General features: G+C 38.7%; 1 protein-coding gene across 1 annotated transcript in view; it reads left to right on the top strand.

Annotated features, from left to right (window-relative positions):
* The first annotated feature begins 756 nt into the window (after window positions 1–756).
* CRPPA (CDP-L-ribitol pyrophosphorylase A) overlaps window positions 757–26030 on the top strand; it is a 104523-nt gene continuing 79249 nt past the window's right edge. The window contains exons 1-3 of the mRNA XM_054273858.1: window positions 757–917; window positions 7753–8032; window positions 25562–25711. Coding sequence (XP_054129833.1) covers window positions 757–917; window positions 7753–8032; window positions 25562–25711 — 591 coding nt within the window. The remainder of the gene's footprint in view (window positions 918–7752; window positions 8033–25561; window positions 25712–26030) is intronic.

Here is a 26030-nt window from a genome sequence, read left to right as displayed (position 1 = left end):
TCTCCCGGGTAGCGAGGGTCAGAAAAGGAAACTGCCTCAAGTTGCACCAGGGGTGGTTTATGTTGGATATTGAGAAAAAATTCTTCACTGAAAGGGCTGACATTAAAACGGGATGCCCAGGGAAGCAGCAGAGTCCGGATCCCTGGAAGTGTTCCAAAGGTGCGTGGATGTAACACTTGGGAAATGTAGTTAAACAGTGAATACGGCCACGCTGGGTCAACGACTGGACTCGATGACTTAAGACCCAGCCAGCCTCTTGGGCTTTCGCGAACACGCAGGGCCCAGGGTTCCGTCTGCCTTTCCCTGAGCGCCACTGGCGCTGTGTTTACCTCCTCACTGACACAGGCACCCCGGCTCTGCTCCCGCCGGGACCGGGCGGGACGCGGCTCCCCCGCCCCTCAGCGCAGCCCCGCCCCGACCACCAGCGCACCGGGCATTTAAAGGGCCCATGGCGGCCGTGCCCGGGCAGCGTCGCTGTGTGCCCGCCTCGGCCCTGCCGCGCTGCCCCGGCCCCTCCCTCGCCGCGGTCCGGGGGTTCCCGCGGGGCTGCCGGGACCCGGGGGAGCTCCTGCGGGGGCTCGCGTAGCGCGGGGGGGACGAGCGGTAGGGCCCGGTGTGCGCCGGGGGCAGGCGAGCGGGCGGGCGCTGGATTCTTTGGATCGCGGACGTCGTGGGCGAATAAAACAGGCGGGCGGGCGGTTGCGCTGTTGGTGCCGCGGGGGGCGCCGAGCGGAGCCGCTGCCGGGCCCGGCGCAGATGGAGCCCCGCGGCCGCGGCGCCGCGCCCGGCGGCGTGTCCGTGTCGGCCGTGCTGCCGGCGGGCGGGAGCGGGGAGCGCCTGGGCGGTGCCACCCCCAAGCAGTTCTGCGCCGTGCAGGGGAGGCCGCTCGTCAGCTACGCGGTGCGAGCCATGGAGAGGTAACGAGCCCGGCGCCGCTCGGCTTCCGACCGCGCCCCGCCGGCTCCTGCCGGTCCACGGGCCCCGGGGAGCCGCAGGCAGCCCCCGCTACCCTCGCCTCAGGCCCTGGGCACTCGAGCGGGTCTAGTTTGCCTTGCGGTGACTCCGTCCCTCCCCGCCCGGTCACACCGGGAAGGAACGAGATGTGCCTGGGCCCCCTCACCTGGGACGGAGTCCCGGGCGGGAGCTGGCGTTTCCCCCACCCCAGCCGGCTCTAGCACCGCCATCCCGGGTGGCTCTCCGCCCTCCTTCCCCAGCCTGTCCATGCTTCGAGGCTGTGCCGCATTCCTTGGCTCTGGTAGATCAGCTGTTCGAGCCTACTCAGCCTCGAAGCTTGAGGGTTTGTGCAGCTGCAGTGGCTGGTTTGGTGAGCTGTGAGGCCACCGCAGCTGTTGGGGACAGTCACAGGACTGACTATCCATCAGCCCTGAAAAGGCATCTGTTCTGCCATTGGAGATGGTCTTTATAATGTCCAAAGGCTTCGAAAAATGATCCACTCCTCACTATGGGATGAATAAACACACTGATATCCAACACTGCATTATGCTCCACTATTGCCCGTGGAAAAACACGGACATCAGCAGGATGTTTGAAAGAAAAATGTTTAAGTTATAGTTGCTGGGCTAGAAGCTGGTGGCCTATGTAGTGTGACGGTGCAAGTGTAACTTTTCCTTGTTTATGTTGTAGTGATACCTCAAGGAGTCATGGGTACAAATTGAAAGATGGGAAATTTAGGTTAGGTGTTAGGAAGAAATTCTTTACTGTTAGGGTGGTGAGGAGCCAGAGCTGGTTTCCCCAGGAGACTGTGGATGTCCCAACCCAGGTAGCATTCAAGGCTAGGCTGGATAAGGCCTTGAGCAGTCTGGTCTGGGGAAGTGTCCCTGTCCATGGCAGGGAGATTGGGGCTAAATGATCTTTAGGGTGCCTTCCAACCTTTAACATTCTATGATTCTGTGTTGGAGCAAAGGATTAAAGTAATAGGATTTCTTAGCAGCCAGGCTTTTTCTTTCATAAGGCTGTTGAGTTCTAGGAATGGGACTGACAGTTAATAAGTTATTGTCTAATGTTAACATAAGTGTCACTTGAAACACTGCAGGTTGGAGCAGAGTGTCAAGGGGAATTCTGGATGTGTTGCAGTAACCCGAAGGAAAACAAACCTTTAGATTTTTAGAGAGAATAAATGGGAAGGATTGGAGATTAGTAAAAGAAATAAAGTTGCCAGCATGTCCAAAAGTTCTTAGCACATGGAAACTTGTACTACTTCAAATTTGGGCCTCTTTTTCCATTCCCACCCAGGGAGGCTTCCCTCAGGTCACTTGTTACTTTATGAAAGAAATACCGCTTGTTTATTTAATTTTCAACAGCAGCCAGTTGCAAAGCTAAGCACATCAGTAAGCAAAGCATCCAGTCCAAAGCTTGCCACAGCTGTAATTTCTGCCAAAATGTCATGGGAATCTACAGAGAAGAATTATATCCGCACTCAGTGTATTGGAGACCTGGAAAAGAGAACAGAGTGAGGTTTGGGAAGGAAATGTTATGCATAAAAAAACCCAAAAAATAACAACACACTTTATTTTTACTGCCAGTAAGCTCTGAGAAAATAACCATACTTTGAGCAGCAGTATTATATTTGTCCTAAAGATGCAAAAAATTGTTGTGCAGTTCAGCCAAGTTGATTGTGACAGTAACAACTTGGTGCTTTTTCTCAGAAGCTCAATAACCCCTGCCAGTGCTCTGTCAGGCAGAGCTTCCTGCCACCTCTGCTGAATTGGAGTGTTGATTGGTATAGATGTGTATGAGGAGCTGGAACAGATCTAATCCAAAGCTAGGAATGGCTTTCATTTTCATCTCAACACTTCTGGCTCTGAAACTGTGAAGGATGTACCTTGTTCTTACTTTGTGCATATGTAAGCACAAGCATGTAATATTGTGGAACTGCAGTTTATCACATAATCTATAATCTACCCAGAAATGGCAGATTTTGTGTTTAGTTCAATACTGTATCTTATGTTTGTTGTTTACCTGATGTAACTGAATGGGTCATTGACTCATTAGCCTGTAATAACTTCTGTTGAACTGGACATCTGGGCTGGTGTGTCTGTTTTGGAGCTTTTTTAAATCTAGAAAAGAGGTAGCATTGTATAGACAAAAACACATGAGCAGTTCAAGGATGTGCAGCTATCTTTGCACGTGCTTTTTAAAGATCAGTAGAAGAATATTTTTATGCTGTTCAGTTGAAAGTAGTGAGACTGTTAAATATCAGTGTGGGAAAAATGGGCAGCTGAGACAAGAGCAGACATGAATGAATAAGCACTGCATCCTATTGTATAGGATAATGCAGGACATTGGCCTGCCAATAGTAATCACAGATGATACCCTGAGGAAGAGGAGATGAACAAAACTAGGGTAAGAAGAAATTGTTGGTTTTAATTGTCACTGCAGTGGCACTGATAGGAAGGTCAGGCCTCACCTTCAGGCTAAAATTAAAATGTGTTAGAAAACTTAAAGGTCTCTTTTTCCTATTGAATTTGTTCCTGCTTTTGTTGAACTAAGCAAGGCTTTTGCAACAAGTTCCACTGATTTAGAATGACATTCCCTGTCTTTGCTTCTGTAACAACTAGCAGAGTTTTTCCTTCATTTGATTTCTTTTTGGTGTAAGTATGTTTGTTAGAATAGAGCCTTTTCAGTTCTTTCTCTTAGGCAGGGAGGAATCTTAGCTCTGTATGCACACATGCATGCATATTTTACTGATCTTTAGAGAGGAAAAAAAACTAAGGTAAAGATTGATTTTAATGTATTCTCGCTGTGCTCATATTTCACCAGTTGTTGCAAGTACAATGAGTGGTTATAAAAGAGGAAAGCAGAGCTGATATCTTCACTGTCAGAATTAAAATTTTCCATAAAGGTTTTAGACAGCTTTGTTTTCTTTATTGTAGTATCTTAAAGCAGAGGGGGGTCTTTTAAAATCCTCTGGGGAAGCTCCCAGAGAAGCACCTCTTTGGAAGTGTCTTGCATAGTTATTTGCCAAGTGTTTTTCTCCATTACTGGTGCATATTCACTGGGTCTATAAGTCACACAATTGCAGTTTTGCTAAATGGATCTACTCTAATGCTTCTTTTTGTCCAGTTGTCATTAGGTTTTTTTTTAAATAGCTTATGAGCAAAAAATAGTTACAACAAATTTTATGGAGGTATCTTTTTTATCATGTCTGACTCATAAGGAGCATTTTATTTCTGGAAAAACTTGAGTGGTTTCTGTAGATGAGATTCTCCAAACTTTCTTAATCTACTGTAAAAGCTTCCTGCTTCCATTTTTGTACTGTAAGAGATACATTTGTTTGAATGTGTTTTTTCATATATCAATAAATTCATAATGAAGCTTTTATGGAGCAAAAAGAAGTTACACTTGCATTTGGCAAATGGATTTTGTTCTTGATGCTTCTTTTTCTCCTTTGGTTTTTAATAAGGTTAGCAAAAATAATACAATGATTTATCTTGCACCTCTGAAAGTTTCTGTGACAGTGAAAGATCCTAACACTGCTAAAGCCATCTCAGCAGTGACTGCCTGGTTCTGGCCTTTATTTGCTGGTGAGTTATATTGAAGAGTTTTTTAGTGGCAGTGTAAGAGTTGCAAGAGATTGAGTGTGGGTATTTGAGTCTTGGATCAGATTTCAGCGCTGGTTTCTATGTGAGTCAAGTGGTAGAGGGTTAAATCTGGGTCACATTTGTACCTCAGCGTGCCATTTAGGTGATCCAGTTTCAAAGTGGGCTTGTTTCATTTCCTCTGCAGCCTGTGTTTTGAAGGAATACCTTAATCTGCTGCAGAGTTAAAGAGCTCCCCTAGTTTCAGTTCTAGCTCAACTACTGTAAGTGTTTGCACTCCTGTTTGAAATTTACTGGAACAATACTATATTTTACTAGGCAGTAAGTCTGTATGTAGGTGATGAGGAGAAGGACAGCTGCAGGAAAGAAATATATAGTCCTTTCTGCCTCATTGTTTGCTTTCTGCTAGTATTGGGATCCTCCCAAGGCAGTGGTGAAGTGATTGTAACTGGGCATTTGGTCAGACTTGATTTTCCACTTTGGAACAACAGCCTGTGTTGTATGGTAGCAGTAGACTTGTGCGTTGTTAAAGCACGTTTGAGTACAGCATTGTCATCTTTTTCATGGGTCATGCTGATTCTTTCTGAAGCTTGATCCAATATTACAGTTATGAAATTGAAATAGTGTTTGAAATGGTGTTTTTAAACTGGATTTGAGCAGTAGACTGGAAAATCCAGTAAACTGGAATCTACGCAGAGATTGTTATTTTAGTATGAAATGTTTCTGAAGGAAAGGATGTGACAAATTAAGGGAGGGAAAAGGGATTCATTTATTGCCAGATTGAGTGTATACTACTTCTTTCTCCTTCTTTAAAACATTTGCAAGTTCCATAAGCAGATCTTCAGAAGTGCTAGCAACCTGTGTGGTGCACAGCTGTCATTCATTAAAATTTGTAGCGTACTTTACTGGATTAGTACTTTTCATGAGTTTTAGTGGGACAAACCCTAAGCTGTTCTGTATGTAATTAATCTGGAGGATACCTTTATGCTCTTAAATGAAAATGTTACATTCCTGAATCCAAGCTCTAATTATAGAATGTGGGTCCAGAATGAGTTTAAGGAGGACATACTCAAGTTTACAAATGTGTTTATGCAGACACAGGGTGGAGCTGTGACCGCATCCTGTCACTTTTTGGTGAATTGTACCACTGGAGGCCTTGAGCCATTCCACCCCCTCTGTGCAGAGATTTATCACAGGCTGGCCAGTACTTGTGTTCTCCTCCCTGCTTCTCAGAGCAGCTGTGTACTCCCCAGTTGCCTCAAAATCTGTTTCCTTTGACTCCAGAAAGGGCAGTGTCAGTGCTCTTCTGACACAGTCGCAGTGACTGTCCAGTTTCTGGGGGCTATGTAAGGCTTCAGTCCTTCTGCAAATCAAAATACAGAGCTCTTGTTCTCAATTAGTGTGAAATAGCTCTTTCTGAATTTTGCTTTCTTAAATGACTGACTCTCTGTATTTAAAAGAACTGAGATGAATCCAGTTAGTTTGCCCTAGTTCCAAATTGAAGTCATACAGAAGTGCTGTGTTTTGTAGTTAAATATAAGAGTATGCCAGAAATCATATGAGAGATTTTTATGCCTTTTGATGGACCTGTGGTGAGTGACAAGTTGAAATGAAACTTGAAACCATGTGATTCCAGATTTTGCTTTTGGGCAACTTCAATACTTAAAGAATGCTGAGAATATGTTAGTTTGGCTGTATTTTCTGCCTTTGCTAATAGTAAAATGAACACAAGGACAAGTATTTTTCTTTTGAAGAATGCTAATAGAACTTTATTTTAAATAGTTATTTTACAATTCATTTAAACAGTTTCCCATGGAGTATTATTAATTACAACCCCCACTCCCATTAATAAGGTGGAAGATGCTCTGTTGTTTCACATAGTTCTAGGCAACTGCTTTGTAACACAGATTAATTTTGCTTTTGAAGTAGGAATGGTTCCCAGGCAATGTCTTGTCATGTGTCATTGCAGAAACCAGTGTCTTGAGCCTGTGTATTTCTGAACTGTGAATTTCATACTTTTATTTTTCTAACTGCAGATATTCAGTTCTTAGTACCTTCATTCTTTTTGTGTCTGCAATATTAGTTCCAGTAGCTTTACTAGTTTTAGTCAGTGTATTGTACTTGTCTCTCTTTCTCCCTGGTTGGGCATGTAAGTTACACATGAGTAATTTTAACATAGTAATTTTTCTTTTAATCATTGCTCATCTGGTGAGTTTCTTGTCTGACATGCTAAAACGCTCTTCTCCCATCTGTGGGGACACAGGGAACACAATTACTTTTTTTAATGTTCTTTATGTAGGTATTTAAAAAATAGGACACTACAATGGATTTGGATTATGGTATTTCTGTTGTTTTGAAGTACAGTATGCCACATATTACTAGAATTTGTATTACTTTGACAGAAGTATGATTTCAGCCTAGTTTCACTTGTGATTGGTTTTAATTTTGTGGTCTGTGGGTCATTCACTTCCCCCTGTACAACCCCTCAGTTCTAAAGCAGGGCTGATGCCAACAGTAAAATCTTGGAGATCTCTGAAAATGTATTTTTGTATGGTATTATTAACTAACACAACTATATTTTTACATTTTCTAGCTTCTTACAGCAGAAACCTTTGTGTTTATAAATATATATTTTTTGTGAAACCACCAGTGTAATGCTTCTTGTCAGTATTAAAGTGTTATGGTTTTCATTCATTACCATTCTGTCAATTACTGCTTATGCCTGTCTTGATATTGATCTTTATTTCAGACTTTTTCTTGATTGTCTTATTCCCGTGTACGCTGTGTGCTTCACTGGAACATGGAATATTCCAGGCCACAGGATTTACCAGTTTATTAGAAACTGACTAGAAAACTATTCCTGTTTGATTTAGAAGTTCTGTTTGAAGTTAGGAATGATGCTGGAGTAAGAAAAGTTTTCAAGGCTTTTGAAGAGTTATCAGAATGTGCCTCTCTGCAAAGTGGTTGTTGGAAGCAAGTCCCTTCCCAGAACTCCAGTGTCATTGGTATAAATCTTCTGTTATAGCTCTCCCCTAAGGGGTGGAGTACAAAAACATGGACTTGGGTATATTGAGAAGGGCTTTATGTAGCCATCTTGATTTTTTTATTGTTATGAATTTTGTTGTTTCACATATCTTCACTTTTATTTAGTCATTCATGTCTACTTTCTCTGGTTTTGTGCTGATTTTTCTAGGATAAGTTGGATATCTGACATTGTTGTGGTGGTCTCTCCTGAAAATATTGAAACAATGAAGACTATCATTGAAAAATATGGCCACAAAAGAGTCACAGTAGTAGAAGGTGGAATAACTCGTCACCGGTCAATATTCAATGGACTGAAAGCGTTTGCAGAGAATGAATTTTCCAGCCATTTGCTCCAGAAGCCAGAAGTAGTGATTATCCATGATGCTGTGAGGCCTTTTGTTGAAGAAGATATTGTTTCAAAAGTGGTTATGGCTGCTAAAGAACGTGGGGTATGTACTATACAGCAATGGAACTCTGTAATGTGCTTTATACTGTACAGCTTAAAATCATGGTTGATAAATCAGGAATTTTCTAGCGATTTTATTAATGTGTGATGAGTTTTTTTAAAGTAGAACAGATCCAGATTCCCTATTACAGAGAGATCAGGTGGGGGAGGTTGACATTTTTAAATACTGCAGGTATTATTTGGTACAGGGAATAATTGTTGCCATGGAGACTGTCAGTAAGCAATTGAATCAATCAGCAATTTGTTAGTTGAAGGGTAGGTTATGTAATGATAGTTTACCCCTTTTTCCATGCAGAATTATCTCTAAATGCTAGAGCAGTTCTGTTAGTGGGTACTAATAATAGCCAAAGAGTGTGTGTACTGCATTGTTTGACTTGCAGTACTTGTGCAGACTTTGTGCTTTCATCTCAAACTTGTATGCAAATCCTGAATAAACAGCAAAAGAGCTGTCTCTGTATTAATGCCAAATTGTTCTATAATGTGTAAGCATTGCAGACTGCTGGAAAACAGGGTATGTGGGAAGCCTCCAGCTGTAGATTGGGTGTTCTCCTGTTTAACACTGCATCTGAGGACTGGGATTACTCACAGAAACCAAAAAGATTTCTGACAAAGTAAGATATATGAAAGAGAAGAGTTGGTAAGAAGTTGTGTTATGCAAGGTGATAGGAGAGGTATGCACTAGCAACAAGAGGAACTGTTAGATGAACTGCCCAAGTCAGAGATGTAAGAAATCATGACTTAGCCACAGGCTTGTTTGCAAAATTTAATTATCTTTAATTTGTTCTTGAATTCTCCATTAATGAGATGCATAATGCTTCCCTGCTTCAAGGACATGGTTTGAGGTAGAAGTCATTAGTGACAGCAGATTGTTTGGGTACTAGAAAACTTGAAAAATACCACTGCTTGTCTTCCTCCAGAAAATGTGGGAAAAGATAGTTGACAGGTGGTTCACAATGTGCACAGTGGATTAATGAGTCCAAAGAATGAACTGTGGTGTTTCCTTAGTGCTCCTACACTTTCATAGTGTAGAAGGGGAATATACAGCTTGTTAAAATGTTTATTATTGATGCCTTAAGCATCATTATGAAAATCAAACTACATTAGTCTCTCAAAACATTATGTTGCAAATCTAAATATATTGAGCCTCTTCTTAGTAGGCCTGTAGTTTTTCAGATAGACTTAATAAGAAATGGCAAGAAAAGTGAGACTCTGCTCTATAGTTTTCAGTGATCTGGAACATAGATTTCCAGTTATTAAAACCTAAATTCTGTTAGGTCAAAAATTTATTAAAATTCTTTCTCATATAGCACAAAATAGAATTTCAGATTTGATTTTCTGCCAAAGATTTCTAAATAAATCCTCTTTGTAAATCAGTTTTAAATGTGACTCTTTGAGAGTGGTAGAAGAATGCAGTTAATTATGCTGGTTTTGGGTTGAAATGAGAATAACTTTTCTCAATGTGTTTGTGTTGTCTTTTCATATTAAGGTAAATCATATCTCATTTGAATTTAACTTATTCAACTTTTCTTGAAAGTTTTGTGATTTTAGTATAATATTTTCTCTTGGTTTTCTTTTTAATTGAATGTAAGGTATTTAAAGTAAAAAAGTAGAGGGAACCAAGGCAGTCTCCATGGACCTTCTCAAGTCAGTATTCTAGCTCATCTGGAACTTCTGAGCAGTAAATATTTCCTAACCTGGATCACTGAAGTATCATTTGATCTCAAAGAGGTGATTGTGTACATGTATAGTAGGCTATTCCACTGCATGACATTTGACTGAAATGTGTGTGGTGGCTTTCTGTGTCAGCTGAGATCCACTGGCTTCAGCAAGGCTGGGCCATCAGAGAGATGTGTGCTCAAAGTCTCTAAAAGCTGCCTGCTGTTGATATTATGTGACAAAGTAATTGAATTAAGGGACATGAGAAGAATTTCATTTTATGTAACAAATTGGAAAACCACAAAACCACTTTACCAGAGGCAGGTGGTTATTTCTACTTGAGAACTGCAGAATTCTGAGGAACTAAATGGAAAGCTGTGACTTTCTCAAAATTGGTATGCATGGTTTTGAATATCAGAAAAAAACTGATTGAGAGCAGATATCATGTTTAGTTCTTCCTATGGTCAAATTCTTTGCATATCTAAAAGGATGTCAGTTCTTCAATCTTTCAGTACAAAAAGTAATTACTTCCTCTTGCATTATGTAGAAAGGTACAAAACCTGGCAGAAACATCACATTAAATGACTTATGTTAATAGGGGTAATGCTGTATTGTTATATGTCTGCATACCAGATAGATAACATAACTATGAGAAGCTTTAATGTTCTTTAAAATGGCAATTGATCAAGTAAGTTATTCACTTCTAGCTGCCAATTGTCAGACAAATAAACTGCTTTATTGCACTTACTAATCGGTTTGTTATTTGCCTGGGGGAATAAAAATGTGTACCTTAACCAGAACTAATAAATTATGCCTTAAACCCCCAAACAACTCCTTGATTATGTCAAAATATTACTTTGTAAGCAATTAAATTCCATTTATGTTTTTGGAGTAATTTTGCAATTAAAATTATATGTTTCTAGAAACAAATTCTTTGCAGCCAGTAAAAGTTGGGAAAAGTGGAAGCCTCAGAAGGCATCAGTCCAAAGCCTCTAGCAATATCTCATTGCCAACATTGCATTTTAAACAAAACTAAAATGAAAAATGCTTACATGGAAAAGAAATCAGGAAGATGGCGGGGGGAACTTGTCAGTTCTGCTATTGAGAGTTTACAAAAAGTAGGCACATCCAAAGACTTTTTTTCCTCTGGTTAACATAAACTAGATTTGAAAGTACAATATGTTATGTTGAAAGGACTAAGTCAAAATGGCACTCTTAAAAGCTGGTTTCTGGAAGCTGTCTAACATCATTACTTTATTCTGAGCTTTAGCAAGGACCTGAACAAAGCTTACATGCCAATACAGCTGTGCAGTGCTGCTCAGTCTTGTGGACTCCTACCTAGAGGCAGTTGGTGAAGGTAATACCCCCAGACAGAAAACACTTTGTGTTGTGCTCAGTCTGTTCCTCACTCTTACTGTAGCAGAAGGCTGGAGCAGAAAACATGGACCCCTGTGGATCCTGTTTCACCCACTGATTTTGCTGTCTATGGTTGCTGAGTTACATTAGCAAAACTTGGTGGGTGGCAAACCAAAAACCACCTCTTTTTCTTCACTGACAGTAAAGGAAGATTTGGGTGGATAAATAAGATGAGCTGGTGTAGTGTACTTGAATGGGGACAGAATGCTATGTCCCCATTCTGACCTTTCTTTGCACTTTTGCTCTTGGATCTTGTTGTTTTCTGATCTCCTTATGGTTTTGCCATATATAGAATATTTTTACACCTGGTCTTTGTCCTCTGTTATATTCAAAGACTGATTTTAGCCAGCTGCAAAGGCTGCATCAGTGACAAGATTGTTTCTGATTCATATTTATACACTGGGTCATCTGAAGTTATCCTCTGCTGTGTTCTCAGAAGTTCTGCTTTCATTGTATGCTTGGTGCTTTGCAGTGCTCTCCCTGTCTTGTCAGACCCCTGTGCAAAAACAGAATTAAGAACTGATGGCATACTACTATTACCATCTTGACTGAATGGAATGAGTTTTGTACTTTCGGAGAGTGACTAACATCAGTGTAAAAGTAATTATTAATGAATTGTAGGGGTGTTACTCATCAATAAAATAGCATTTAAAGACCTACATGCTCTTAGCCTACTAAAGCACATGGAGGACAGGGAGGGGATTAGAGAGTGCCATTATGGCTTCACCAAGGGCCAGTCCTGCTCCACCAACCTACTGGCCCTCCATGATGGAGTGACTACATCAGTGGTATGAGGAAGAGCTATGGATGTTGCCTCTCTCATCTTCCCTAAGGCCTTTGGCACAGTCATCCACAATCTCCTTCTCTTAAAATTGGAGAAAGATTTGATGGGTGAACTGTTCAGTGGAGGAGGAATTGGTTGTCTGGCTGCATTCAGAGGGTAATGATTAACATCTCAATGTCCAGCTCTAGATCAGTGACAAGTGGTGTCCCTCAGGGGTTCCTGCTGGGACCAGTACTCTTTAATACCTTCATCATTGATGCAGACACACTGGCATCAGATGCACTCTGAGCAAATACATAGATGACACCAAGGTGAATGGTGTGGTTGATATGCCCGAGGGGTGGATGCTATGCACAGGGACCTGGACAAGTTCAAGCAGTGGTCCTGTGCGAACACTGAGGTTCAACATGGCCAAGTGCAAGCTCCTGATCAGTAAAGGCTGGGGAATGAAAGGATTGAGGGGACTCTTCAGAAAAGTGCGTACTTGTGGATGAAGAGCTCGTCATGAGTGACAGTATGCACTTAGAGCCAGAAAGCCAGCTGTGTTCTGGGCCAGGAGAGTTGTGGCCAGCAGGTCCAGGGAGGTGTTTATGGCCCTCTACTCAACTTTCATGGGAACCCACCTGGGGTACTGCATCTGGCATTGAGGGCCTCAACACAAGAAAGATGTGGACCTATTGGAGCAGGTCCAGCAGAGGGCCACAGAAATTATCAGATGGATTGAACATCTCCTACGATGAAAGGCTGAGAGTGTTAGGGTCAATTAGCCTGGACAAGAGAGCTCCAGAGAGACCTTATTGTGGCCTCTGAGTACTTGAAGGGGGCTTATATGAAAGATGGTGACAAACTTTGTAGCAGGGTCTATTGAAATAGGACAAGTGGTAATGATTTTAAACTAAAATAGAGTACATTCAGACTAGATAGAGACAAGTACTTTTTTTACAGGGGGGTGGTAAAACACAGGAAGAGTTTTCCTAAAGAGAAGATGGATGCCCCGTCCCTTGAAACAGTCAAAGTCCAGCTGAACAAGGCTGAGTAACCTGATCTCACTCAGAGTTTAAGACATCTGTGCTCATTGCAGCAGGGTTGGACTACATGACCCTTAAATGTTCCTTGCAACCCAAACTATTTTATGATTCTACATTATTGTAAAGATCAGGAGCTCCTTAGCAGCCCTGATTGTATGAAGAAATGAAGTGTGATTATGCTATTATACAAAGTGTGATATATGTTATTATACAAAAAACAGGTATACAATGTATTTTTCCTTTTTAATGGATAACTATTGAAAGTATAATGATATTTCCATGGCTTATGGCATTTTTGGTCCCAAAGAAATTAAAACCAAGTTGTTAATTGTTTTCTGTGTTAAATGGAGAACTAATGCATTGTTAGTAAATACTTGTAGTCTTAGTCCTAACAAGATGTAATGTTTGATGGTGGGAGGACATTGGTAGGGGAAAAACAGCTCTGTCATTTCCCAGTCTCAATTCAAGTGTTTTAGATAATTAATCACATTTATTATGAAGGATGCAACTCTCCCAACTGAAATACAGAAATCATAGACAGAAACTCAAATTGCAGTCTCCCTTTTTTCTTGGCATTAGTTGTGTGTTGCACTAATAGAACCAGCCTAGTACTAACACAACCAGTATTTCTAAAAGGTGGCTTAATCCACCACTTTTTAGTTTCTGGAAGTCTACACACATTGTTTTTTACCTTCCTTTTTTTTTTTTTTTTTTTTTTTAGATGGGGTTAGTTTATTCTGAAAATAAATTCTGAGCATAGTTTCCTTTCCTTAAATGGTTGTTTGGGTCATTTTTTTGTAATGTCTATAAAATGTACCCCCTTTAAATTTAGAGATGTACCCCCTTTAAACCCCCTTTAAATTTAGAGGAACAGCATATATGGTACTGCTGTTTATTTGAGGCTAGTTAAAATCTGTGTGCTTTATCTGAGAAAACAATATTGCATTTGGGAAATGAAGCCGCCTTATGCAAAGATTAAGTCTATTTAGCACTCAGATTTCCCCTTCCTGCAGCAGATAAAAGGTTTAAAGAATAGTTCCTTAAAATAAGGAAATCATCTTGTCCAGCATCTGTGAGAAGCTGAATAAAGGCCCTGGATCATTCTAGCAACTCCTACATTCCAAGATGTGGGAGAGGTTCTTAGCCATATTTCTCTGACTAAAGATTAGGCATGTAAATTTTATTCCTTTTCACCAAATATTGCATTGAAAAGAAAGATTATCTGAATTTTGAAGCAGATATGTTCTCAGCTGCATTTTGGCTGAGTTTGTAATCTAGGTGGTTGTGGCAGGACAACACCAGCCCTGCAGGTTAGGTGGAGCTTCTGAAAGCCAACTTGGCCTGTTTCATGTGCTGTAATCGTTTGCTGGACTGGTTCTGTGCTTATGCTCCTGTTTCCAAGAAGTCAGTGGGCTGTAGTACAGAAAGAACTAAAACTGCCTTGAGGAGCCCTGGAGCACGTAGGAGAGAATTCATGAGGTATCAAATCCACACATACATGTATTAAAGTCACTGTTTGAGCCAAACTGACATGGCAAGGTGTAGTGATCCATATTATTAGGCCCTTTGTAACAGAAAGTGTTAGATGAAGCCTGTATAAAGAGGTGATTTGAAATTTTGAATTTAATGAATTCTAAGGGAGAGAAACCTGAATCCAAGGTTTGCTGCAAGGAGAGGCACAAGGAGTTCTAAGAGAAGCAGCTGAGCAAGTTCATGAGGCAAAGACATTTGATAAGCATGTGCAGAGTCGCTTAGGGCACTGTGTGACCACAAACTTCAGTGCCCGCGGGGTTTGGTTGCTCAGGACTGTATGCGTGGGAAAAGAGTTGTTAATTAAACATTGCAGTTTTGCATTTGGTTGATTAAATTGTGCAAGAGTCTTCCTACAACACATTGAGCTTTTTTCTTCTACATAAAATGATGCAAATCATGTGTTAAATGATATGCAGTGGATCAGTATCCTTCATGATGTTGATTTTGTGATGATGCACGCTGTCTGGAGGTAAAATATCCTTCTTAAAGTATAAACCTCCTAAAAAAAAGTTAAACTCCTGTGGCAGTTGCATCAAGATTTTTGCTCCACTGAATACAAGTGCTAACTTGTCCTTATATTGTTTACTGTAATATGCAAAATCCTTGGTGGCAGAGTGCATGCTCACTGATTGCTTTTTGCAATGTAAATCAGTATGTGGGGTATGAAAGATATCTTGCTGACTGTAAGTTGTGCTTCATTACTTGTTAGTGCAAGGTAATACTATGCAGTCAAAATAAAATAAACAGTTTTGTTAATTTTAGTGGCAACAATTATTGAGTTTGTGTTTCATTAATTTTTAGAGCAGATGTTTTGTTTAAATTTTGCCACCTAGATTTGCAGTACAGCACGAGTTAGAACAAGAAAGTTCTGGTAGCTCATCTTATTGTCAGTTATGTTGAATGAATGCCAAAATGTAAAGCTGTAAGTATGATTTAAAATGCTTCAAAAATTATTGAAAACTGATGGTGAGTTACTGGCCATGTGATTTGCTTTGAAATATTTGAATTAGCTTAGATGGAATTATGCATCTTATGGAATCCATTGTAATTGTATTTAGTATACAACTATTGCTGACAACTGAAAAGAATAATAGGTCATAAGAAAATCTTGAAACTCTGCACCAGCATGTGCTGCTCTTCAGGTGAGGGATGCCATGTGAGGTGTGTATCGTATACTTAATATAAATTGTTAGTAGTGTTATACAGACTCTATGCCAAACTTTAACATATTTTAAAAAAATGTATCTAGAAGAAAAAATGCTTATTAAACAAGAGCATGTTGTTAAACATTTCCAGTTAATGCGCTGTGACTAAAAGAAAAAGTTAAATATGTTGACTAAGGTAGTAGGACCTTTTTTGGCTAATAATGTGACAAAAGGTATTTTATGTAATGTACTGTGCTATTGTATCAATGGAAAACACTAACTTCCTTGACCATTCTTGGATTCTCACAAGGAATGCACAGATAAAGAATGCACTACAAGAAATGCTATGTTATTTGTATGACACATTGAAAATGTATATATTGGTTTAATCCTGTGAACTTTTCTATTTTATGCTTTATTATTTTAAAATTTTATGTCAGTAATTCATGATACAAGAACAACATAAATGACATTCTTATGACTTACTTTCAGTCTGTTTTTAAAAAAAAATCCAATTTTGATATGAAATCAAATGTTCACATAACTGTTGCATCATTGTTTGCAGTACCACTCTTCCCTTTTCCTTAGTGCATATGTACTTGGTTTTCCTTCTTCTCCACTTATGGTACATTTTTGAGCTTGTTTTCAGTGCTGCGTGTTGAAAAATTGTAGCCTGTTATACACTAGTTCTGCTTCTTTCCTCTGCTTTAAATATCTATAATTTTTTTAAAAATTTATGTATTCCTATTATTCGGTCTTTTTGAGGGGAATCTTTTCTATTTTCTCTGAGAAATCTTATTTGTTCCACAGAATAACATTTAGAATTTAGCATGTGGTTGATCAGGCCAAAACAATATTTGCTAATGCTTAGAAGTAAAGGCTTTAAATACAAAAGAACAGAAATTATGTAAAGTAAAAAAGAACATTTTGCTAATTTTTGAGCAACAGTTGCTGTTATCTTCCTTAGTTTGCTCTAGCTAATTGGGGCTCTGACATGTCTTGATGTACATATGCTATCACCAATTACTCAGATAGTATATTCTGATAAAGGTGACCTCATTAGAAGAAATATTTTCTTTTTCTAAACAGTGTCATAAATATACATTACATTTGTTTAAGGCATCCTATGTCTTTGAAGTCATTTCAATGTACAACATAGTGTCAGCTCATTAACATTGAATCAAAGTGTATATTAAATTTCTGATTAAACATCCCCTCTCTTTCAGCTAGGAATAAACACAATTATAACTTCTTCCTTCCTGGTGTTGGTTTAAGATTAACATGTGCCCAATTTTAGTGAGTTTGACTGTTGCTTCTAGCCAGCTGGGTAAACAGACTTTAAGGAAATTAGGTGAAGTTTAGCATACAACTCTTTTTTTCTTAGTGTTAAAACTCCTTACATGTGTTCTAATTAACCTTCTTTTTGTCTGGCTGATGATTAGGTTTAATATCTGTGTAAGACTAGGCTTGTTTAACATTTCAACCAATTCTGTCCTTGGGCAATTAAAAGCTGCCAGTGCAAATGTGTCAAGATAGCTGAAATTGCACTGGCTGGTGATACTGCCTGCATAAAGGAAATTCTAGTGCTCACTAATGAGACTCAAATATGCTGTAGCCATAAGGATTATGAATTTTGTCTTTTGGTTTTTTCTTTTGCCCCAAAAAATTCAAAATAAGGTAATTTAAGAATTATTCTTTTTGTTAAAGAAGATACCCTTGCAGAAAGAAGGTAATCCTTTTTCTTCAGACCTAATTTCTAATGGATACACAACTCAGGTTGCAGATTGTGCTTGTTTGTCAGTAGAAGGAATAGGTAGAAAGAATCCTGGCCCCAGCACAGCACAGTCACATAAGTTATGTTTGTGCTACATGGGAGAGTCTGGTGTGAGTGTGGGTGAAAGTATGCTATGCCCTGGACTCAAATTTACGTTTCTGCATGCTAATGAGAGCACCTCTACCTTTATTGTGGTGCACTGTTCTTTACTGAGTCATCTTGCTTGTCCTGTAGTCCTGACTGACTCCATGCTGTATCTGGTCCTTCAAGAGAAGTGTGCAGCTGGCTTGGGGCATCTTTTGGACACAACATCTACAAAATGAGTTATGGGGGCAGATGGTGACAGCTTTGAGTTAAGACCAAGCTGCTGCCTTGCCTTGCTATCCAGAAAGTAGGTGGGTTCTGGGTGCAGAATGAGGTTATGAACTCTGAGGACTATGTGCAGGCTTGTATTAGTTCAGTTTGGAAGCTTGGCTAGTTTGGGCTTGAACAAGTGTTCACATCCAAGTTTAGAAAACTTTGCTCGCGTGGTTTAGCGATTGTTTTCAACTGCACTTCTGTAAAGGCGTGGTGGCTTATGGCTTGTGTCATGACTTCGTTTCTGCCTCCATCTTGTCCCTTGAAATAGAGTTGTTTTGCTAGGATTTCTATAGATTGGAAGAGGAAATACCCTAAATCTTCCATTTCTGCACTGGAATCATATAACTTCTCATAGATTAAAATTTTGGTTATAGAAAAAAAAATGTAGTCCTAGATAAGAGCTGGATACAAAATACAGAAAATGAAAACCCCCCAAAAAAAGAAATGTAAGAAGAAAAGGTTAAAAGATGTTATTTTAATGCTATACCGTAAATGTTTATTAGAAGTAATTCTCTAATTGCTTTATTTTACAAAAAAGGTTATATGCCTGTGTTTTATTAGATATAGAAGGAATCTGAAAAGAAAATCCTCTTAAATATGTGAAATATTTTAATCTTATAATTAACTTTTTGAATTTTGCTTTGAAGGTTCTATTTGATAAATTTGAAATAGGAAATCTTTCAGTAGAGACAATTCTTCTAACTCAAATGGTAATTACTGATTGTGTCTGAAGTATGTTGATTACTGTAGGTACAATTAGTTTGAATGCAAATGTCTGAATAGAAGTGCAGGTTTCTACCTGTTTCATGTATCAGAGATACTGTGTTAATTTCTGTATTTTTTTCGTACTGTAGATGGCTGTGAATGCCCTTCCTGGAAAGTAGTTTGATCTGTGTAAAAGAATACTCTCCCTGTAGTAACATGTGGAAACAGTTTGATGGAAAAAAAATGAGAAGAAATTAATCATAGTTATTCTGAGCTTCTTGTGCTGGTTCATAGCCAGACCTAATTTAGATTGAAATCCCTATGAGATGGTAGTGTTTGGAAACATATAAACAGTCTTTCACCCAACAAAAACCATTCCAGGACATATTTGTAAACTGTTAGATACCTAGCTTGTCTAAATTAACATTGATTGTTATTGTTATGTAGTTCACCAGTGTCCTAATGCAATTCTTGTCTTCATGGTAAAGCAAGATAAAATTGCTTGTATGTTTACCAAGTTTACAGTTATAAAACTGACTTTAATGTTGTTCCAAGATAGATATAGTGGCCTTACTAAGTGTGACAAGCCCCACCATCTCCAGCATACAGTTTCAAAGAAGTTAGCTGCTTTGAAATTATGAAAATGTATTTGTAATGTCCTTCTATTTTCAGTGTATATATGCGAGCCAAATTTATTTTTTCTAAGGCAGGGTAGCTAAATTATTTGTGAGTCTTGCTTCAGTTCTATTTTGCTTGTCAGAGTTGAAAACAAGTCTGAATAAAGAATTAAAATGTATAAATATGAGTATTGAGAAAACATGTAAAAGCTTAAGAATAGGAACATTCTTTTAAACTTAGCACTCAAAGGCTTGTTTTTCTATGTCTCATATCAGGCCTATTCCTAAGTAATATTAAAACATTGAATTGTTAGTTGGAATGATTTAAATATTAAAGAAATAAAACATAAAATATACACTTAATGGTACTAGACAGCTGAGAAGATAGCATAGGGAAAATGAATTTCAGGGGAGGCAGAGGCTATGAATGGTGAAGAAAAGTATTTTTGCTGTAATCAAAAAGTGAAAAGAAGTCATGTTAGAGAGATGGAAGGCTTTGCTCATTTATGACTAGACTCTGTAAAGTTGTAAGCTGTCATTCCCACTGTCTTGAAGTTGAGGGTTCCAGGCTGGCAGTGTGGCTGGACTTTGGGGGTCTGTGTTAGTACTTGGGGCTTACTGGGGACAAGGTAAGTATGCCAAAGACACAGCATACTTTTGTTTTAGTAGGCTAGCATGGAGGATCTGTGGTTGTCTGAACTTGTTACCACACTGTTCTAAAACAAAAGGAATTGTAGTTCTGACATTTTTTGTAAGGATTCTGTGCCACTGCAACTTTTTTTTTTTTTTTATTCCTAGTCCATGTCATTCAATTTGTTGAGATTTGCAGCTATTTATCATTGTTCTGTTTCAGCACTGGCTACCCAGAATGACCAAATCAGCGATGTGTGTTGGTTATCATGCTCTTTTGGACCTTTTGGCTCCATGATAGCTTGTTCTTGGTGTGTTGTGCTGTAAGTGGGGAGTGCTGGTCCCTGGTGAATACTGAAGTGTGTTTTGGATATCTGTAAGCTGGATAATTTGTTGCTTTTGATAACAGCTCCATCTCCCTCCCTAATCCTTATGAAAATTTTAATGGGTTCTGTTTGGATTTTACTACCTAATATAACCTTATTATAAATAAAATGAGGATTTTAATTATTTATGAATTTTCAGTAAAAGTAAGCTGTACTTCATTATGTTAGCCAAATTGTTATGTTGTGTGTCAGCTTCTGTGATCTAAAAATTCATATTTAATTTTGTAATAAAAGATGTCATTGATACTTTTTGGATTCAGCAGTCCTTGAGCTGATTTTGCTGTCTGATCTTAAAGCTCATCCTGGTTATGGATTCACTGAATACACACATCTAAACAACATCTTGTTAGAGTGGAAGTATGATAAACTGAGAACAATATGTTACTCTTTAGTGAAAAGATGGGTTAATGCACCTTGGATCCACTGGAAACACTTGTGATGCTTTGTTATACTGACCTTCCTCATGCACTTCATTCTCTACCTTTTTTTCAGTCACCATTGAATCTTTAATTCTTGAATGCATGTTATGGTCCAGGCAATTATGCAAAAAAATGAACACAAGACTCAGAACCTTTTTGTAAATGTTTTTGATTTATGCATTTTAAAATGAGTCCTAAAAGACACCTGTTGTTTCTAAAAGCATCTGGAAGTGGGTTCAGTTTCACCAGATCAATGGATGAGCTTGCCTCTGAGGGACAGGAGTCTGTCCCTTCCCCTGAAGTTGATAGAATTCTGCATTCTTAGGACATTTTAGCATTGCTTTAAGGAAGTTATAGATTAAAAGGTTGGTTTTTTCTTCCAGTATTTTATTTGCAAAAGAAAAATAAGTTAGTGGTATTTGTTTCAATGTTATGCTATGAAACAGTATTTTAAGAGCTTGGTCACTCATATTTGGATACTTTAACTGATTTATTTAACAAAATGTGCCAAAACAAGGAAAAGAAATGCATTTCCTGGACATGCCAAGGTTAGTGCTTGAATGTGTTTGAAGTCGGGTGGCTTGAAGGCTGTAAAGTGCACATTTAAAGAAATTCAGTTTAACTATCCACTTCATCTTCAGGAAGGGTGTGTGATGCATTTTCTGTGTGATTTTGAAAGAAAGCCTACTTGAAGTCTGGCTTAGAATTATTAGAAATTGGAAGACAAGTACTCTTGAGTAGGGAAATGTCAGTATAAGACCCAAGCACTTGCTTTAGACTCACATATCGTATGTATTTTGTGCTATGGTAATTCAAAGTGCAAAAAAGACTTTTAGAACTACAGTGACATTAGCAAGTACTTATAATTTTAAATGAGGATAGGTTTTCTTTGTTTTATTAATTTTTAAGTTCATGTCTGAACTCAAGTTCTCACCCGAGAGCCAGGCTAAATACTGAGAAAGTGCATTCCTGACATAAAGAGCAAGTCAATACTTCTCAAATTAGAACAAATAAAATTCAAATACCTGAAACTCAGTATATATTGTCTTTTACTAATATGGAAATAATTTTTTATTACTGATTTAAAAAACCAACCTGGCAATCCCCTGTCAAGATTAAAATGCTTGCTGTTGTAACTGAATAGATGTGGACTATTCACTGTGTTTTTCACTTACACCCCACAATTATCAGGGACAGAAGTCCATTTAGATGCAATACTGTCTCATTGTAATATTGTCCCTACTGTGCCCTAATATTTAAGTTTCTGAATGAAAAAATGTAGTCTGTAGCCCTGTCTTAAATTCCTAAATTCCCCATTCAGTTCATTGCAAGGCTGCTAGGTGGAATTCAGAAAGGCTTTGTGCTTTTCAGAGTGGTGGGAAGGTTTGTGCTAACCAGAAAGAAGTACTGCAGAATGAGGCATATATCCTTAAAACATGCCCCTCTTTGGCCTGTATATAAGACAAAACTCACAGCTCAATTCTTTTGATTTCCCATGCCAAATGTTGTGCCTGGACCACGAATGAAGATGCAATGAGCCAGTTTTGGAAGCAGAAGCACGAGTGGTGAGGTCTGTGTAAGCCAGCATGGGTTTGGCAGCTCTGTTGCCTTATACCAGCTCAAGGGTGTTGCCAGCAGTACTGCAGATGCAAAGTTTCCTGTATTTGGGACTCAGCTCTCTTGTGCCTCATGACACAGTGCAGGGCCACAGGCCAGTGTTTTCTCTTGCTTGGTCCCAATTTCACACAGTCTGAAAGTGGCCTTAGGAATTAATGTAGTTCATGTGTCACTGAGGTGGCAAATGCAGCCCTGTGGTGGGTCACATCATCTGGCTGAGACAGCCCATGTGTGTTTGTGGGACAGAAAAAGGTCCTGTGGAAAGCGAGCCAGTAGTGAGCAAAACAGAATCAGTATCTGTACCTTGTCTCAAGATTTTAAGATTTTGACTCAGTGCTGCATCTTAGCAAGTGTGTTCAAGCTCAGCTTTTGGGGTTTTGGACTGCAGCTCTTTATCATCTGAAGTTTTTCTGAACAGTTGAAACTTCTTGGCTTTACTAGGTACCACAGCTCTCCATTCTGCTTTCAGTCATGGACTGAGTTGTCCTTTTCTGGAGTAAAAGCTGAGGCTTTCTTTTAAATCAAATGACTGCTTATTATCCTGTTTTTACATACACGGAATTTCTCTCCTTTGTGTGATCAGAAGTCAGCCATGAATCTTATTCTTTGTATTAAATTTCATTTTTTCAATCAGTGTCAGGTATAGTTTGAGGGGACCTGCTGCAGAAAAAAATCTTATTGTGCCCAACTTGTGACTTCCTATCGAAGTGGCAGGAGGAGAGGGGGAAAAACTCACCCTGCCACGCTGGACTCAGTTATGGGGTATTGTAAAATAAAACTCTAGTTGTTTAAAAAATGCACTTGTTAAATGTTAAGTGCCGTGAAGCTTTCAATTACTTGAGAAGTTAATTGCAGAGTTAAAAAAAAATATTGCATTTGGATTTAGTAGAAATTAGGTCATTCTGAATTGTTTGGAAGAGCTAGGCCTCAGCAGAGCAGGAGTTGTGGTTCAGTATTGTCACAAAGATACCAATACAGATATTCATAATTTTTTATTGTGCAATAAACCAGATGGCAAGAAAACAATGTGTTTCAGAGTTCTTTTAAGAACATAATTCTGAGTATTCAATTTTATTTAGAATTGCAGTTTGGTTTTTTGTTCCTCGGAGTGCATGCTTCACTTGTGAGATTTGGTTACGCAAGTCACATTGTATTCTTCCAGCCTGTTTTATGCTGAAAATGTAACATGACAGGATTGTTAAAAACTGTAATAAAATATTGGATCAGCCTAAGCAACCCTCTTTTGCTAAATGGCTTTCTGGAATGGTAACTTTTCCAGAAAAAAAAAATTCAAATATATAGCTAATTACAGAAAAACTGTGAGTAACATGCTGCTCTCTCTCTTTTCCCATGACCTTCTAATTTTATAATTTTATGTGTATGTGTGTGTGTGACCAATTAAAATATGACGGCACAGCAAAATAACATAGTCCAAATGCCCAGCAGCTGGGATATAGATGTAATAATCCATGTCCTTGAATCATAGGAAATAGAGAGGGGACAAGTTGCAGATAATTTAGACTCTGCTTCTGCCATGCACAGCTTTTGCTCTAAGTACATCTGTTAAATTTACACCTCATTTAATACACTGACATATTACTAAAATTATAGTGGTGTTTAGTTTTCTCAGTTTGTCTTTTCTATTAGAGAAATAAAATTCATCCTGGCTAGGAGAGACAGGTGGCCTAGATGACTTCTTGAGATTCTTTACAGACCGTTCTAATGTGATTGCCTGCTTTTTACTGACCTTTCTGTACCACATTTTGTCTTTGGATGATAGTGTTTTGCTCCATGTAGCTTTTGTATAGGTATCTCTTTCCATGTATTAGAAAGGAAAAGTGCTTTTCAGATTTTGAGAAAGTACTTCAGATATTTCTCTTCTCACATTTATCTTTTGAATCTTGACTCTTCCTTCACCCTGCCCTGGTTGGTTATGCATATCAGAACTGTTTGGGCATGAGAAATTGGTTCACATCTCTGTATTCATTCTGTAAAAAAATGAACTGAGAAACTGTAGTTAGGAGCTCATAAAGTGCTCAACATGCAAACTGCTTTTGCCTTTGTTTTATTGTTTAGTAGTGTAAAAGGGGGAGGGAAGAGAACTTGTTCTTTCTCTTCTGAGGTTGCAAGAACTTTTTTGTCTTTTTCTGCCATTTTATGATTATCTGAGGTCAGAAATCTTCTAAAAATGGACAGGACTCGTATTAGAGCAGGATTTGCCAACAGTGATAAGTAAAATTGCTCATTTGTGATAAGGGACCTATTTTTTTTCTGTGTCAAAATTCACTAAACCTCAGAAAATAGGAGTCTGCAGTAAAGAGTGTCAGAATTCACCACTGGGAATTATTCTCTAGGCATACTCTTAAGATGTTGGATATATCCACATATCTTGAAACAGCATCGATTATTCTTTTTTTATTCATCTTAAAAATTCATAATTAGCAGAATAGTGTGAAGATGCTATTCTCAGTGTTTAGCATTGATGGAGAGCATCATGGAGCAGTGGTTATCATTGATGGAGAGCATGCTTTTTTGCCCTGTGACTTGGTAAGCAGTGTTCTGCCATTGCATTCTCTTCTTCATTATTGTATGGACCACTCTTGTCCCAAGTGTCTTAAGCTACATCCAAAGCACATGAGCATTTGATAAGTTACTGATGAAGTGTGGGTAACTTTCTGCTATCAAAATGCCTAAAGCCATGTAGGAGAGTTCTGTTTTAGAGATGCCACAGATCTTTAATATTATATATTGATAAAAAAATCAAAGGTAAATAAATGTTCAGTTTATTTCAAACCTAAGCAAACTAAAACTGAAATATAAGTATATAAATATCTGCTCTGCAGCACTGTGCTGCTGGATATTGAGTACTTTCAGATGTATCAGAATTCCCTCTGATTTCACTGGTAAGTGTGGTTACTCAGTATTTCACAGGGTGAATTCAGCACAGAGGAACAAGCTCAATTTTCTGAAACTTTTCTTGCAGGTTAGTTCTGATCAATTCAGATCTATTTAGATCAAGTTGAGATCTGCGAAAGCAATAGGTGTTGTGGATTGTCAAGACTTCTCAGCTGTGTCTGCTGCTGTTTGCTCTCTGAATAGGCCTAGACCTGTCCTCATGGAAACTGCCTACAGAGTATAGAGAAGAAAGTCTGAAGAATGTACATCTTAGATCTGTACATGTATTTGCAGTAGATGTTTATGAAGGGCTTATGGTTTCTTTCTTTTTTTGGTAAATTTTCCCTTGAAGTGTTCTTATACAGTCTTCCGTTGCTACATTAATCTTGAAAGTCTCATACAGACTAAGTAGCATGACTTGCAGATTATGACAAATGGAAAAGACAAAGAAGGAAAAAAATAATTTTCAAGCTTTTTTTGACAAAAGCTTTGTGATATAAATTAATATTGATAACATTTAAGTCTCTCATTGTGTTCTGTTCCACAGGCAGCAGGAGCAATTCGTCCTTTAGTTTCTACTGTTATTGCCTCTGCTCCTGATGGCTGCTTGGACCACTCACTGGAACGTGCCAGGTACAGAGCAAGTGAAATGCCTCAGGCTTTCTTGTTTGATATAATCTATGAAGCATACCAACAGGTAAGATATTAAGGCTTTCTAAGACCTTTTTTCCATTTACTGCAGTTAAAGAAAAAGGTAACTTAATTTCTCTTCTTTCAAGAATAGAGCTTCAGAAACTATTTCAGATTACATCAAACTGTATGCTTATTACTTCTGAGTCTTTTAAAAAAGGCTTATCATTCTAATTTATTAAAATTTTTGATTAGTTACCTTTTAAATACAAGAGGGGGTGGCAGGTCTAAATGGCTGGAAAGACATTATTGTGAATTAAATACTTAAATGAGTGGTTTATATGTTTTAAGTTAGGTGTCTGTATAAAATATTGTTGACTGAGAGT

Source organism: Melozone crissalis, unplaced genomic scaffold (assembly GCF_028551555.1).
Source record: "Melozone crissalis strain CALT ecotype California unplaced genomic scaffold, PUWL_Pcris_2 ptg000016l_1, whole genome shotgun sequence".
In the NCBI taxonomy this organism is placed as follows: domain Eukaryota; kingdom Metazoa; phylum Chordata; class Aves; order Passeriformes; family Passerellidae; genus Melozone; species Melozone crissalis.
The sequence above is the reverse complement of the archived record's forward strand: the minus strand, read 5'-3'. Positions and strand labels throughout refer to the sequence as shown.